The sequence below is a fragment of the Acomys minous genome (assembly GCF_964271855.1).
Source record: "Acomys minous genome assembly, chromosome: 9".
Taxonomy (NCBI): domain Eukaryota; kingdom Metazoa; phylum Chordata; class Mammalia; order Rodentia; family Muridae; genus Acomys; species Acomys minous.
Genome location: NC_140490.1, coordinates 18,566,789 through 18,579,652, shown reverse-complemented (window position 1 = coordinate 18,579,652; position 12,864 = coordinate 18,566,789). Strand labels below are relative to the sequence as shown.

Genomic DNA, 12,864 nt, shown 5'->3' with positions numbered 1-12,864 from the left:
CAGAAGACCCAGGTTCAAGTCCCAGAATCCACATAGCAGCTCACAACTGTCTGTAACTCTGGTTCCAAGGCATCTGACACCCTCTCACCTATAAAATAAAAATTAAATAAATTATATATATAAAGGAAAGGAACTCATAAATAATAATTAAAAGGATTATGCTTAATCCATTTAAGATGTATGTTCTTTAAAATGTGTGTGGTGTTTTGCCTGTGTGTCTGTTCACTACAGGCATGCATGGTGCCCCTGGAGGCCAGAAGACCCCGGGAACTGGAGTCACCCATGTGGGAGCTGGAGAGCGGTGTCCAGTGCTCTTAACTGCTATGCACCTCTCCAGCCCCAGGCGTTCTGGTTAACAGTGGGAAGTCTAAGCAATATTTTCTTAGGGAGTCATCTTTTTTCTTTTTCTTTCTCTTGTTTTTTATATTGGCCTTCACACATGGCAGGCAAGTGTACTATCTCTGAGGTAATATTCCCTAGACTGATCTTCTAGTTTTATTTTGAGACAGTCTTACAAAGCCGCTAATAGACCTTTATATTCACTGTGTAGCCCAGGCTAGATTTGAGCTTGCAATCCTTTTGCCATAGCCTCTGAAATAGCTGAGATTACAGGCTGGTACCACCAGGCCAGGCAAAGAGCTTCCATTAGACAACACTTTGTCTATTTTTCTATATAAACAAATATCCCATCTGCCTGGCCAGGTTTTTTTTTAAAGATTTATTTATTTATTATTATTTACACAATATTCTGCCCACATGTGTGCCAACCAGAAGAGGGCACCAGATCTCATTATAGATGGTTGTGAGCCACCATGTGGTTTCTGGGAATTGAATTTAGGACCTCTGGAAAAACAGCCAGTGCTCTTAACCTCTGAGCCATCTCTCCAGCCCTCTGTCTGGCTAGATTTTTAACTCATTTGCTAGTCATTAATCTTTAGTGTCCTGTTTGTGTCAATTTATTAAGGTTTTTGAGATAGAGTCTTCTCAAATTGACTATAAATTCCAGGCCAGCCTGGAACTGCCTGAGATTCTTCTGCATTAGTTTCCTCAGCACTGGGATTAGACAGGAGCCACCGCACCTGGCTGCGTTGTTACAGTGTCACTTAGTTACTTCACTAATTGACATCTGCACTTGTTAATTAATTAATTAATTAATTATTTATTTATTTATTTATTTATTTTTCGAGACAGGGTTTCTCTGTGTAGCCTTGACTGTCCTGGACTTGCTTTGTAGACCAGGCTGACCTCGAACTCACAGGGATCCGCCTGCCTCTGCTTCCCGAGTGCTGGGATTAAAGGCGTGCGCCACCACGTCCAGCTGACATCTGCACTTTTTAAAGCTGTAAGGTTTAAGTGAATTATATTAGGTAGCCCTGTAAAGAACTTTAATAATCTAGGAGCAAGTGGAGATTGCCTGGGTTGATGTGGCATTGGCTCATTTAAAATGCCAGTGTTCCTGTTTCCAAGCTGAGTACAGTGCACACACCTGTAATCCCAGCACACCCCTGTGAGTTTGAGGTCAGCCTACTCTACAGAGAGAGAGTCCAGGACAGCCAAGGCAACACAGAGAAACCCTGTCTCAAAACAAACAAACAAATGAAAAAAAAAACCCCAAAAAACAAAAAAGAAAGAAAGAAAAAGCCAGTGTTCCTTTTGGAGTAAGCCCTCTGCCTGAGAACTGAATCAGCAGAACAGCCATCCCCTCTTCTCTGCGAAGGAAATACCTTGATGGCTGAGACTGAGATCTTGAAAAGCTTCACCCTGTTGTTCCTCAGTCTTAAGCTGTGAACTCCAGAAGTAAACTGTAACATCATTTGCATAAATTAACTTCAAGTTTTAGATTGTCTGCAGGGTACATTGTGTCTTTCTGAGACTCACATTCTGGGTTTGTGCTCTTTCCAAACACTGATAGGAAAGGAGAGCCGTACATGGTCTGTCTGAGGAGGAGTTAAGTTCTTCTACAAGCTCAACTGATAAGTCAGATGGGGATTCCAGGGATGGGTAAGTTCTTGGTTTCTGTCTCAGCTCGGTGTGAACTGACTCTAGATAGAGTTCTTACCTGTGCTTCTCATTATAACCTGACAGTGGTCTATGGTCCCTGCTAGAGCTTGAAATGTACCTTCCAGGAGGCTCTGGAGAGATGGCTCAGTGGTGAGAAGGCTGGCTGCTCTCCCAGAGACCCTGGCTTTGCTTCCCAGCACCCACATGGCACCTCACATCCATCCATAACTCCAGTTTTAGGGGATTTGATGCCATCTTCTTGCCTTTATGAGCACTGCATGCATGTGATACACATATATGCAGGGAAAACACCTACCTACACACATACAATAATTTTTTAAAAATTAGAAAGTATTTATTTTCTCTGAATACAGTGTAATTAGACTATATACTTGGACCTACAATTTTTTGTTTTGTTTTGTTTGTTTGTTTTTTGGTTCGTGAAGACAGGGTTCTCTGTGTAGCCTCAGCTGCTTTGTAGACCAGGCTGGCCTCGAACTCACAGAAATCCCCCTGCCTCTGCCTCTCTGAGTGCTGGAATTACAGGCCTGTCCACCACACCTGGAAAGTTTGTAATTTTTTTTTAAATACATTTTTATTAATTTATACATATTACATCTCAGTTGTTAGCCCGTTTGTAATTTTTATTGGTGTTGGGTGTTATTTTCCTTATGGCTTTGTTGACACTCCCCTGTCCCTTGCCCTCCCTGAGATTCTTTGTTTTTTGAGACGGGGTCTACCCCTCTCTGAGATTCTAAATACATGTGCATTGCACTGCTTATACATGTACACAAGCTCTGTGATGCTCTGGTTATTCTTCTACTGTTTTCTTTGTTCTATTTCCCATAGATTCTACTAGTATAATATCTTTGAGCTCATGCTCCTGTTCTCAGTGTCTATTCCATTAGCCCTGTTTAACACATTGTGTTGTCACTAATAAAAGTTTGATGTAGGCCTACTATATGTCTTCCATATTGCTCCTTTAACATGGTCATATTTTTCTCTATTGTAACCATATGAAATATATTTATAATACCTACTTTAATTTTCTCATCTACTTATTCTATTACTTGTGTCACTTCTGGGTTTGTTTCTATAAATTTTATTTTATTTTTCTCTTACAAGGGTGATCTCTCTTGCTTCTTTTCAGTTGTGAGTGGACTGTACCCGTGAATTTTAGCTCTGAGGCTGGCATTTTGTGTTTGACTATTCTTGGCTTTTATATTTGTGTAAAATTAAGTCATTTGGAAATGGCTATATAGAATCTGTATGCAGCCGGGCGTGGTGGCGCACGCCTTTAATCCCAGCACTCGGGAGGCAGAGGCAGGCGGATTGCTGTGAGTTCGAGGCCAGCCTGGTCTACAAAGTGAGTCCAGGACAGCCAAGGCTACACAGAGAAACCCTGTCTCGAAAAACCAAAAAAAAAAAAAAAAAGAATCTGTATGCAAAGTTGGCATACCCTCTCCTTTCCCAGATTCCTCTTTGCTTCTGCCTGCAGCTTGCTCTCTCTGTTTTGAGGTGCCTGTGGTCTGCCCTCAGGCTAAATTCTGGACTCCTTTCCAAATCAGCTCTCCATTTGGGTCACTCTTCACTGCCTTCCCGTAGTTGATTTTTGTATTTTTCAAGTATATTCTGGTTACCTGCTGGGCGTTTGCAAGCAGAACTTCCTCCCTTTTAGGTCATGTCACGTCTAACTTTCAGCATGAGGTCAAGTAAATACTAAGGAGATTTTCCCCCTCAGGAAAAGTCATACAAATGAAATGAGTGACTTGGTACAGCTAATGACTCAGACGCTTAAGCTGGATTCTAAAGAGCGCAGTGACGAGCTCCAGGCACTAAATGCAGTACCAGAATTCAAACTTCATCGGAAGTACCGAGACACGCTGGTTCTTCACGGCAAGGTGGTGGACGAGGCAGAGCCCCACGGTAAAGAGCTGCCTTCAGGTGATTAGTTCCTTCCTTCACAGCAGCGCAGCAAATGCAGGTAGTGCAGATGCTCGTAAGTTAGTTGCTCGTAAGTTAGTTTTGTTTTTTCATTTGGATATCTACATGAAAGGTGTATCTTATACAGTCAATAGGTGTATTCTCAATGTTTCATGTAAATTTATATATCTTCATATTTTTGTTTTATTTTATTTATTATTTATTTTAAAGATTTATTTATTATGTATACAGTGCTCTGCCTGCATGTATACCTGCAGGCCAGAAGAGGGCATCAGATCACAGTATAGATGGTTGTGAGCTACCCAGCGGTTGCTGGGATTGAACTCAGGACCTCTGGAAAAGCAGCCAGTGCTCTTACCTCTGAGCCATCTCTCCAGCCCTATATTTTGTTTTTATGAGGCAGTGTCTCAGGTAACTTCAAACTTGCTCAAGTTGATCTCAACTTGCTCTGTAGCTGAGGACAGCTTTGAACCCCTGATCCTCTGGCCTTGGCCTCTCAAGTGGTAGAATTCTAGGCATTTGCTACCATTTGTGGATATGGATCTGTGCATGTGAGTGCAGTGCCCATGTAGATCAGAGGCATTGGATCCCCTGGAGCTGGAGTTACAGATGGTTGTGAGACATCTGATATGGTGCTAGGATTGAATTCAGGTCCTCTAGGTGTGCTCTTAGCCACTGAGCCATCTCTCCAGGCCCTATAAATTTTATTTTTAAAAATAAATATAATTCAATAAACCTTATATCAGTGCATAAAGTATTTGAAGGTTTTTGTTGTTGTTGTTTTGTTTTTTGTGACAGGGCTTCTCTGTGCAATAGCCCTAGCTGTCCTGGACTCACTTTGTAGACCAGGCTGGCCTCAAACTCACAGAGATCCACCTGCCTCTGCCTCCCGAGTGCTGGGATTAAAGGTCTGCACTACCATGCCTAGCTCAGGAAAAGGTATATAAATGAGGTCATTAACACAGATTCTTGTTGAAGTAAAAATAATTGCTACATGATTTTTAAATACTGCGTTGTTCTTGCTGTAGTGGTATTTATTGATTTTCCCTGTTTTTCTTGTTGCATTTCTAGGTATCATACCAAGTTCTGAAAAGATCAGGAGAATAGTTGAAGTCCTGAGAGCGGATGTGATCCAGGGCCTGGGGGTTCAGCTTTTAGAGCAGGTGTATGGTCTTCTGGAGGAAGAGGATGAACTGGAGAGAGAGGTAAGTGTGGAAGCTGGGTCAAGCTGCTGCTCATGTTTAGGCTTTCTTTTCTTTTCTTTTCTTTTTATTTATTTATTTATTTATTTTATTTTATTTTATTTTTTGGTTTTTTGAGACAGGGTTTCTCTGTGTAGCCTTGGCTGTCCTGGACTCATTTTGTAGACCAGGCTGGCCTCGAACTCACAGTGATCCGCCTGCCTCTTCCACCCAGGTGCTGGGATTAAAGGCGTAAGCCACCATGTTTAGGTTTTCAGAGTTTCTTTTTAGTACCCTGCAGCTTCCCCATTTGAACTGACTTTACATGTTCAGTCATCACCACAATCAGTGTCTGAACATTTTCACAGCTCTCCAGATACACCTGATACCATTCACAGTGTCCCCGCTGTCTCCTGGGTCCCCACCCAGCCCTAAGCTGCCACAGATAGTTCTCTCTGCATGTATTTCCTATTCTGGACAATTTGTGTTTTAGACAATTTCATATTGGGGTTGCATATAAGTGATCTTTGTGTTTTGCTTCTCTCTGGTAATATTTTGAAGTCGCTCATGTTATAACATATATCAATACTTTAGTCTTTTTTATGGCCATATATGTTATCCTGTGCATTTTGTTTACTTATAAGCTGATGGATATTTGTTTCCATCTTTAACTCTTCTGAACGTTCATGGGCAAAGTTTTGTGTTGATTGATCATACAGTGGCTATACTGAAATGTTTGAACAATTTCCAGACTTTTCCCTGAAGTGACTACACCATTTTATAGTCTCAGGAGCAGTGTAAGACAAGACATTCTAATTTCTCCACATCCTTAACAATAATTGTCTGTTTGATTTTAGCCGTTCTGGTGGCATAAATAGTATTCATTGTAAGCTCGACTTACATTTCCTTGATGACTAATGATGTCGTGTATATTTGCATATGCTCTTAACCATTTGCATATTTTCCTCGGAGAAATGTTTATTTTAAACGTGGCCTAATAAGTTTTAAATTATTCAGTGTTTATATAGTCTAGATTCAAGTCTCTCATCAGATGTAAGATTTGTAAATGTTTCTCCGAATGTATAGCCATGTTTGAGTCAATCCTTACACTATTTATGAGCCTACACAGATCTTCTGTGAGTCAGTCTTGGTAGGTTATTTCTAGGAATTTCCCAGTTCCAACTAGGTTATGAAATTGGTTGTTAAACCAGGTGTGGTGGCGCACGCCTTTAATCCCAGCAATTGGGAGGCAGAGGCAGGTGGATCACTGTGAGTTCGAGGCCAGCCTGGTCTACAAAGCAAGTCTAGGACAGCCAAGGCTACACAGAGAAACCTTGTCTCAAAAAAAAAAAAAAAAAAAAGAAGTTGGTTGTTGTACAATCATTTATAGTTGTTGCAATGTTTTTATTTGTATAGAATTGAAAGTAATATCTCCATTCTAAGTTCTAATTTTCATATTCTGAATCTTCCCTTCTGCTTAATCTGTTGGAAACATTGTGAATTTTTAGTAGCACTTGCTTGTAGTTCCAGCACCCAGAATGCTGAGGCAGGAAGTTGCTTGATTCCAAGTGTTTTAGACCAGCTGGTTGGGCAACATAAAGATCTATCTGAAAAAGAGACAGGGGAGGGCAGGCAGGTGTGGTGATGGCCAAGGCATTTGGTTGGAAGAAGAGAAGACTAGAGTAATAGTCTGTGGCTTTCTTGGGATGCTGTGCTAGTATGGCACCTTCACTTTCTGCTCTGGGGCAAAGGTCGTTGAAACCCCATTGTTCCTAGTGTTGCTGCATGGAAATCTCCATCCTGTAGACCATGCTGGGCAGAAGAGGACTTCTCGCTTCTTGCCTGAGCTCTCCTTGTGCAGTAGCCTTTCACCTGAGAGCAAGGAGGACGATGTTAGGGTTTGATGGCAATTTACCTGGGTTCACACACTAAGATTCTCTTTGCTCTTACTAGATTTTAGTAGATGGTCTTTTTAAACGTATTATTTAAAATTTAGCTTTGACTATTTTATTGTATATATGGATGGCTGCTTTACCTGCATGTATGTCTATGCACCACTTCTATCCCTGAGGCCCTTGGAGGCTGGAAGAGGGCATCAGAGCACCTGGCATTACAAATGGCTGTAAGCCTGCTGAGAATTGAGCCTGAGGCCCCTGGTAGAGCAGCCAGCTCTCTTATCCACTGAACCAGTTTTCCAGTCCTTACCAAATGTTCTTGAATAGATATTTTTCTTTTTTAATAAGTATTTTAATTTTTTTTGATTTTTAAAAAAACTTTTTAGAGCTGTGTGGTGATGGCACACACCTTTAATTCCAACACTTGCAAGGCAGAGGCAGGTGAATCTCTTGAATTTGACGCGAGCCTGGTTCACAGAGTGAATTCCAGGACTGCCAAGGTTACACAAAGAAACCCTGCCTTGAAAAACTAAAACCCAAAAAATAATTTTTAGAAAGATTTATTTATTTATTTATTTATTTATTTATTTATTTATTTATTAATTATGAATAGTGCTCTGCCTGCATTTACACCTGCAGGCCAGAAGAGGCACCAGATATCACTATAGGTAGTTGTGAGCCACCATGTGGTTGCTGGGTATTAAACTCAGGACCTGTGGAAGAGCAATCAGTGCTCTTAACCTCTGAGCCGTCTCTCCAGTCCCCCCCAAATAATTTTTTTAGACTTCACTTTTATGTGTACAGATGTTCTGCTTGCATGCTTGTCTGTGCACCACATGCATGCCTAGTGCCCTCCTGGGTCAGAAGAGGACATTTGATCCATTATGGAGAGTTGTGAGCTGCCATGTGGGTGCTGGAATTGAACACAGATCCTTATCAAGAACACCTGCTCTTAACTGCTGAGTCATCTCTCCAGCCCTCTATCTTTTTAAAAATTACATTTTTGTGTGTGCATGTGAGAATTCTCATGCGTGCATGCACATACCATGCCAAACATATGGAGATTAAAGGACACTGCGAACTGGTTCTCTTCTTCATTGTGTGTTCTCTTGGAGCTTGAATGCAACGCAGGGCACCAAGCGTCAGTGGCAAGTGCCTTTGCTCACTGAGCCATCCTACCAGCCCTTGAGTCAATCATACGGTCTTTGCCATAGGTGGGGTTTTCGTTTGTTCGTTTTTGCTTTTCAGTGATGGAGATAGAACTCACGGCCATTGGCGGGAGGAGGGGGGGTGGGACTGGGAGGAGATGAGGAAGGGGGTAAAATTGGGATGTGAAATGAATACAGTTTTTAAAATGAATTTAAGTTAAAAAGGAAGAAAGCAAATATTTCCCCCAGTGTCATAGTCTGCAGAGCTTCTAATTGCTGCCATGATCAATGTAGACACAATCCCAGTTACCTACACCCCACCACTGGTCATCCCCTGCTGTGACCATGTGACCCACTCCACCCCACCACTGGCCATCCCCTGCTGTGACCATGTGACCCACTCCACCCCTCCACTGGCCATCTCCTGCTGTGACCATGTGACCCACTCCACCCCACCACTGGCCATCTCCTGCTGTGACCATGTGACCCACTCCACCCCTCCACTGGCCATCTCCTGCTGTGACCATGTGACCCACTCCACCCCACCACTGGCCATCTCCTGCTGTGACCATGTGACCCACTCCACCCCTCCACTGGCCATCCCCTGCTGTGACCATGTGACCCACTCCACCCCACCACTGGCCATCCCCTGCTGTGACCATGTGACCCACTCCACCCATCCACTGGTCATCTCCTGCTGTGACCATGTGACCTACTCCACCCCTCCACTGGCCATCTCCTGCTGTGACCATGTGACCCACTCCACCCCTCCACTGGTCATCTCCTGCTGTGACCATGTGACCCACTCCACCCCTCCACTGGTCATCTCCTGCTGTGACCATGTGACCCACTCCACCCCTCCACTGGCCATCTCCTGCTGTGACCATGTGACCCACTCCACCCCTCCACTGGCCATCTCCTGCTGTGACCATGTGACCCACTCCACCCCTCCACTGGCCATCTCCTGCTGTGACCATGTGACCCACTCCACCCCTCCACTGGCCATCCCCTGCTGTGACCATGTGACCTACTCCACCCCTCCACTGGCCATCCCCTGCTGTGACCATGTGACCCACTCCACCCCTCCACTGGCCATCTCCTGCTGTGACCATGTGACCCACTCCACCCCACCACTGGCCATCCCCTGCTGTGACCATGTGACCCACTCCACCCCTCCACTGGCCATCTCCTGCTGTGACCATGTGACCTACTCCACCCCTCCACTGGCCATCCCCTGCTGTGACCATGTGACCCACTCCACCCCTCCACTGGCCATCCCCTGCTGTGACCATGTGACCCACTCCACCCCTCCACTGGCCATCTCCTGCTGTGACCATGTGACCCACTCCACCCCTCCACTGGCCATCCCCTGCTGTGACCATGTGACCCACTCCACCCCTCCACTGGCCATCCCCTGCTGTGACCATGTGACCCACTCCACCCCTCCACTGGCCATCTCCTGCTGTGACCATGTGACCCACTCCACCCCTCCACTGGCCATCTCCTGCTGTGACCATGTGACCCACTCCACCCCACCACTGGCCATCCCCTGCAGTGACCATGTGACCCACTCCACCCCTCCACTGGCCATCTCCTGCTGTGACCATGTGACCCACTCCACCCCTCCACTGGCCATCTCCTGCTGTGACCATGTGACCCACTCCACCCCTCCACTGGTCATCTCCTGCTGTGACCATGTGACCCACTCCACCCCTCCACTGGCCATCTCCTGCTGTGACCATGTGACCCACTCCACCCCTCCACTGGCCATCTCCTGCTGTGACCATGTGACCCACTCCACCCCTCCACTGGCCATCTCCTGCTGTGACCATGTGACCCACTCCACCCCTCCACTGGTCATCTCCTGCTGTGACCATGTGACCCACTCCACCCCACCACTGGCCATCTCCTGCTGTGGCCATGTGACCTACTCCACCCCTCCACTGGCCATCTCCTGCTGTGACCATGTGACCCACTCCACCCCTCCACTGGCCATCTCCTGCTGTGACCATGTGACCCACTCCACCCCTCCACTGGTCATCTCCTGCTGTGACCATGTGACCCACTCCACCCCTCCACTGGCCATCTCCTGCTGTGACCATGTGACCCACTCCACCCCACCACTGGCCATCCCCTGCTGTGACCATGTGACCTACTCCACCCCTCCACTGGCCATCCCCTGCTGTGACCATGTGACCTACTCCACCCCTCCACTGGCCATCTCCTGCTGTGACCATGTGACCCACTCCACCCCTCCACTGGCCATCTCCTGCTGTGACCATGTGACCCACTCCACCCCACCACTGGCCATCCCCTGCTGTGACCATGTGACCCACTCCACCCCTCCCCTGGCCATCCCCTGCTGTGACCATGTGACCCACTCCACCCCTCCCCTGGCCATCCCCTGCTGTGACCATGTGACCTACTCCACCCCACCACTGGCCATCCCCTGCTGTGACCATGTGACCTACTCCACCCCTCCACTGGCCATCCCCTGCTGTGACCATGTGACCCACTCCACCCCACCACTGGCCATCCCCTGCTGTGACCATGTGACCCACTCCACCCCTCCACTGGCCATCCCCTGGTGTGACCATGTGACCCACTCCACCCCACCACTGGCCATCTCCTGCTGTGACCATGTGACCCACTCCACCCCTCCACTGGCCATCCCCTGCTGTGACCATGTGACCCACTCCACCCCTCCACTGGCCATCTCCTGCTGTGACCATGTGACCCACTCTACCCCACCACTGGCCATCTCCTGCTGTGACCATGTGACCCACTCCACCCCTCCACTGGCCATCCCCTGCTGTGACCATGTGACCCACTCCACCCCTCCACTGGCCATCTCCTGCTGTGACCATGTGACCCACTCTACCCCACCACTGGCCATCTCCTGCTGTGACCATGTGACCCACTCCACCCCACCACTGGCCATCTTCTGCTGTGACCATGTGATCCACTCCACCCCTCCACTGGCCATCCCCTGCTGTGACCATGTGACCTACTCCACCCCACCACTGGCCATCCCCTGCTGTGACCATGTGACCCACTCCACCCCTCCACTGGCCATCCCCTGCTGTGACCATGTGACCCACTCCACCCCTCCACTGGCCATCTCCTGCTGTGACCATGTGACCCACTCCACCCCACCACTGGCCATCTCCTGCTGTGACCATGTGACCCACTCCACCCCACCACTGGCCATCTTCTGCTGTGACCATGTGATCCACTCCACCCCTCCACTGGCCATCCCCTGCTGTGACCATGTGACCTACTCCACCCCACCACTGGCCATCCCCTGCTGTGACCATGTGACCCACTCCACCCCTCCACTGGCCATCCCCTGCTGTGACCATGTGACCCACTCCACCCCTTTACTGGCCATCTCCTGCTGTGACCATGTGACCCACTCCACCCCACCACTGGCCATCTCCTGCTGTGACCATGTGACCCACTCTACCCCACCACTGGCCATCCCCTGCTGTGACCATGTGACCTACTCCACCCCTCCACTGGCCAACCCCTGCTGTGACCATGTGACCCACTCCACCCCTCCACTGGCCATCCCCTGCTGTGACCATGTGACCCACTCCACCCCACCACTGGCCATCTTCTGCTGTGACCATGTGACCCACTCCACCCCTCCCCTGGCCATCCCCTGGTGTGACCATGTGACCTACTCCACCCCACCACTGGCCATCCCCTGCTGTGACCATGTGACCTACTCCACCCCTCCACTGGCCATCCCCTGCTGTGACCATGTGACCCACTCCACCCCACCACTGGCCATCCCCTGCTGTGACCATGTGACCCACTCCACCCCTCCACTGGCCATCTCCTGCTGTGACCATGTGACCCACTCCACCCCTCCACTGGTCATCTCCTGCTGTGACCATGTGACCCACTCCACCCCACCACTGGCCATCTCCTGCTGTGGCCATGTGACCTACTCCACCCCTCCACTGGCCATCTCCTGCTGTGACCATGTGACCCACTCCACCCCTCCACTGGCCATCTCCTGCTGTGACCATGTGACCCACTCCACCCCTCCACTGGTCATCTCCTGCTGTGACCATGTGACCCACTCCACCCCTCCACTGGCCATCTCCTGCTGTGACCATGTGACCCACTCCACCCCACCACTGGCCATCCCCTGCTGTGACCATGTGACCTACTCCACCCCTCCACTGGCCATCCCCTGCTGTGACCATGTGACCTACTCCACCCCTCCACTGGCCATCTCCTGCTGTGACCATGTGACCCACTCCACCCCTCCACTGGCCATCTCCTGCTGTGACCATGTGACCCACTCCACCCCACCACTGGCCATCCCCTGCTGTGACCATGTGACCCACTCCACCCCTCCCCTGGCCATCCCCTGCTGTGACCATGTGACCCACTCCACCCCTCCACTGGCCATCCCCTGCTGTGACCATGTGACCCACTCCACCCCTTTACTGGCCATCTCCTGCTGTGACCATGTGACCCACTCCACCCCACCACTGGCCATCTCCTGCTGTGACCATGTGACCCACTCTACCCCACCACTGGCCATCCCCTGCTGTGACCATGTGACCTACTCCACCCCTCCACTGGCCAACACCTGCTGTGACCATGTGACCCACTCCACCCCTCCACTGGCCATCCCCTGCTGTGACCATGTGACCCACTCCACCCCACCACTGGCCA

The 12,864-nt window shown here is 48.6% G+C and overlaps 1 protein-coding gene across 4 annotated transcripts in view; it reads left to right on the top strand.

Annotated features, from left to right (window-relative positions):
• Window positions 1-12,864, top strand: part of NEK4 (NIMA related kinase 4) — a 41,659-nt gene that overhangs the window by 24,878 nt on the left and 3,917 nt on the right. For 3 of the 4 annotated variants that reach the window (XM_084793923.1, XM_084793920.1, XM_084793921.1), the window contains exons 12-14: window positions 1,913-2,001; window positions 3,743-3,945; window positions 5,017-5,150. In XM_084793923.1, coding sequence (XP_084650049.1) covers window positions 1,913-2,001; window positions 3,743-3,945; window positions 5,017-5,150 — 426 coding nt within the window. The remainder of the gene's footprint in view (window positions 1-1,912; window positions 2,002-3,742; window positions 3,946-5,016; window positions 5,151-12,864) is intronic. The other variant, XM_084793922.1, reaches the window with a different exon arrangement.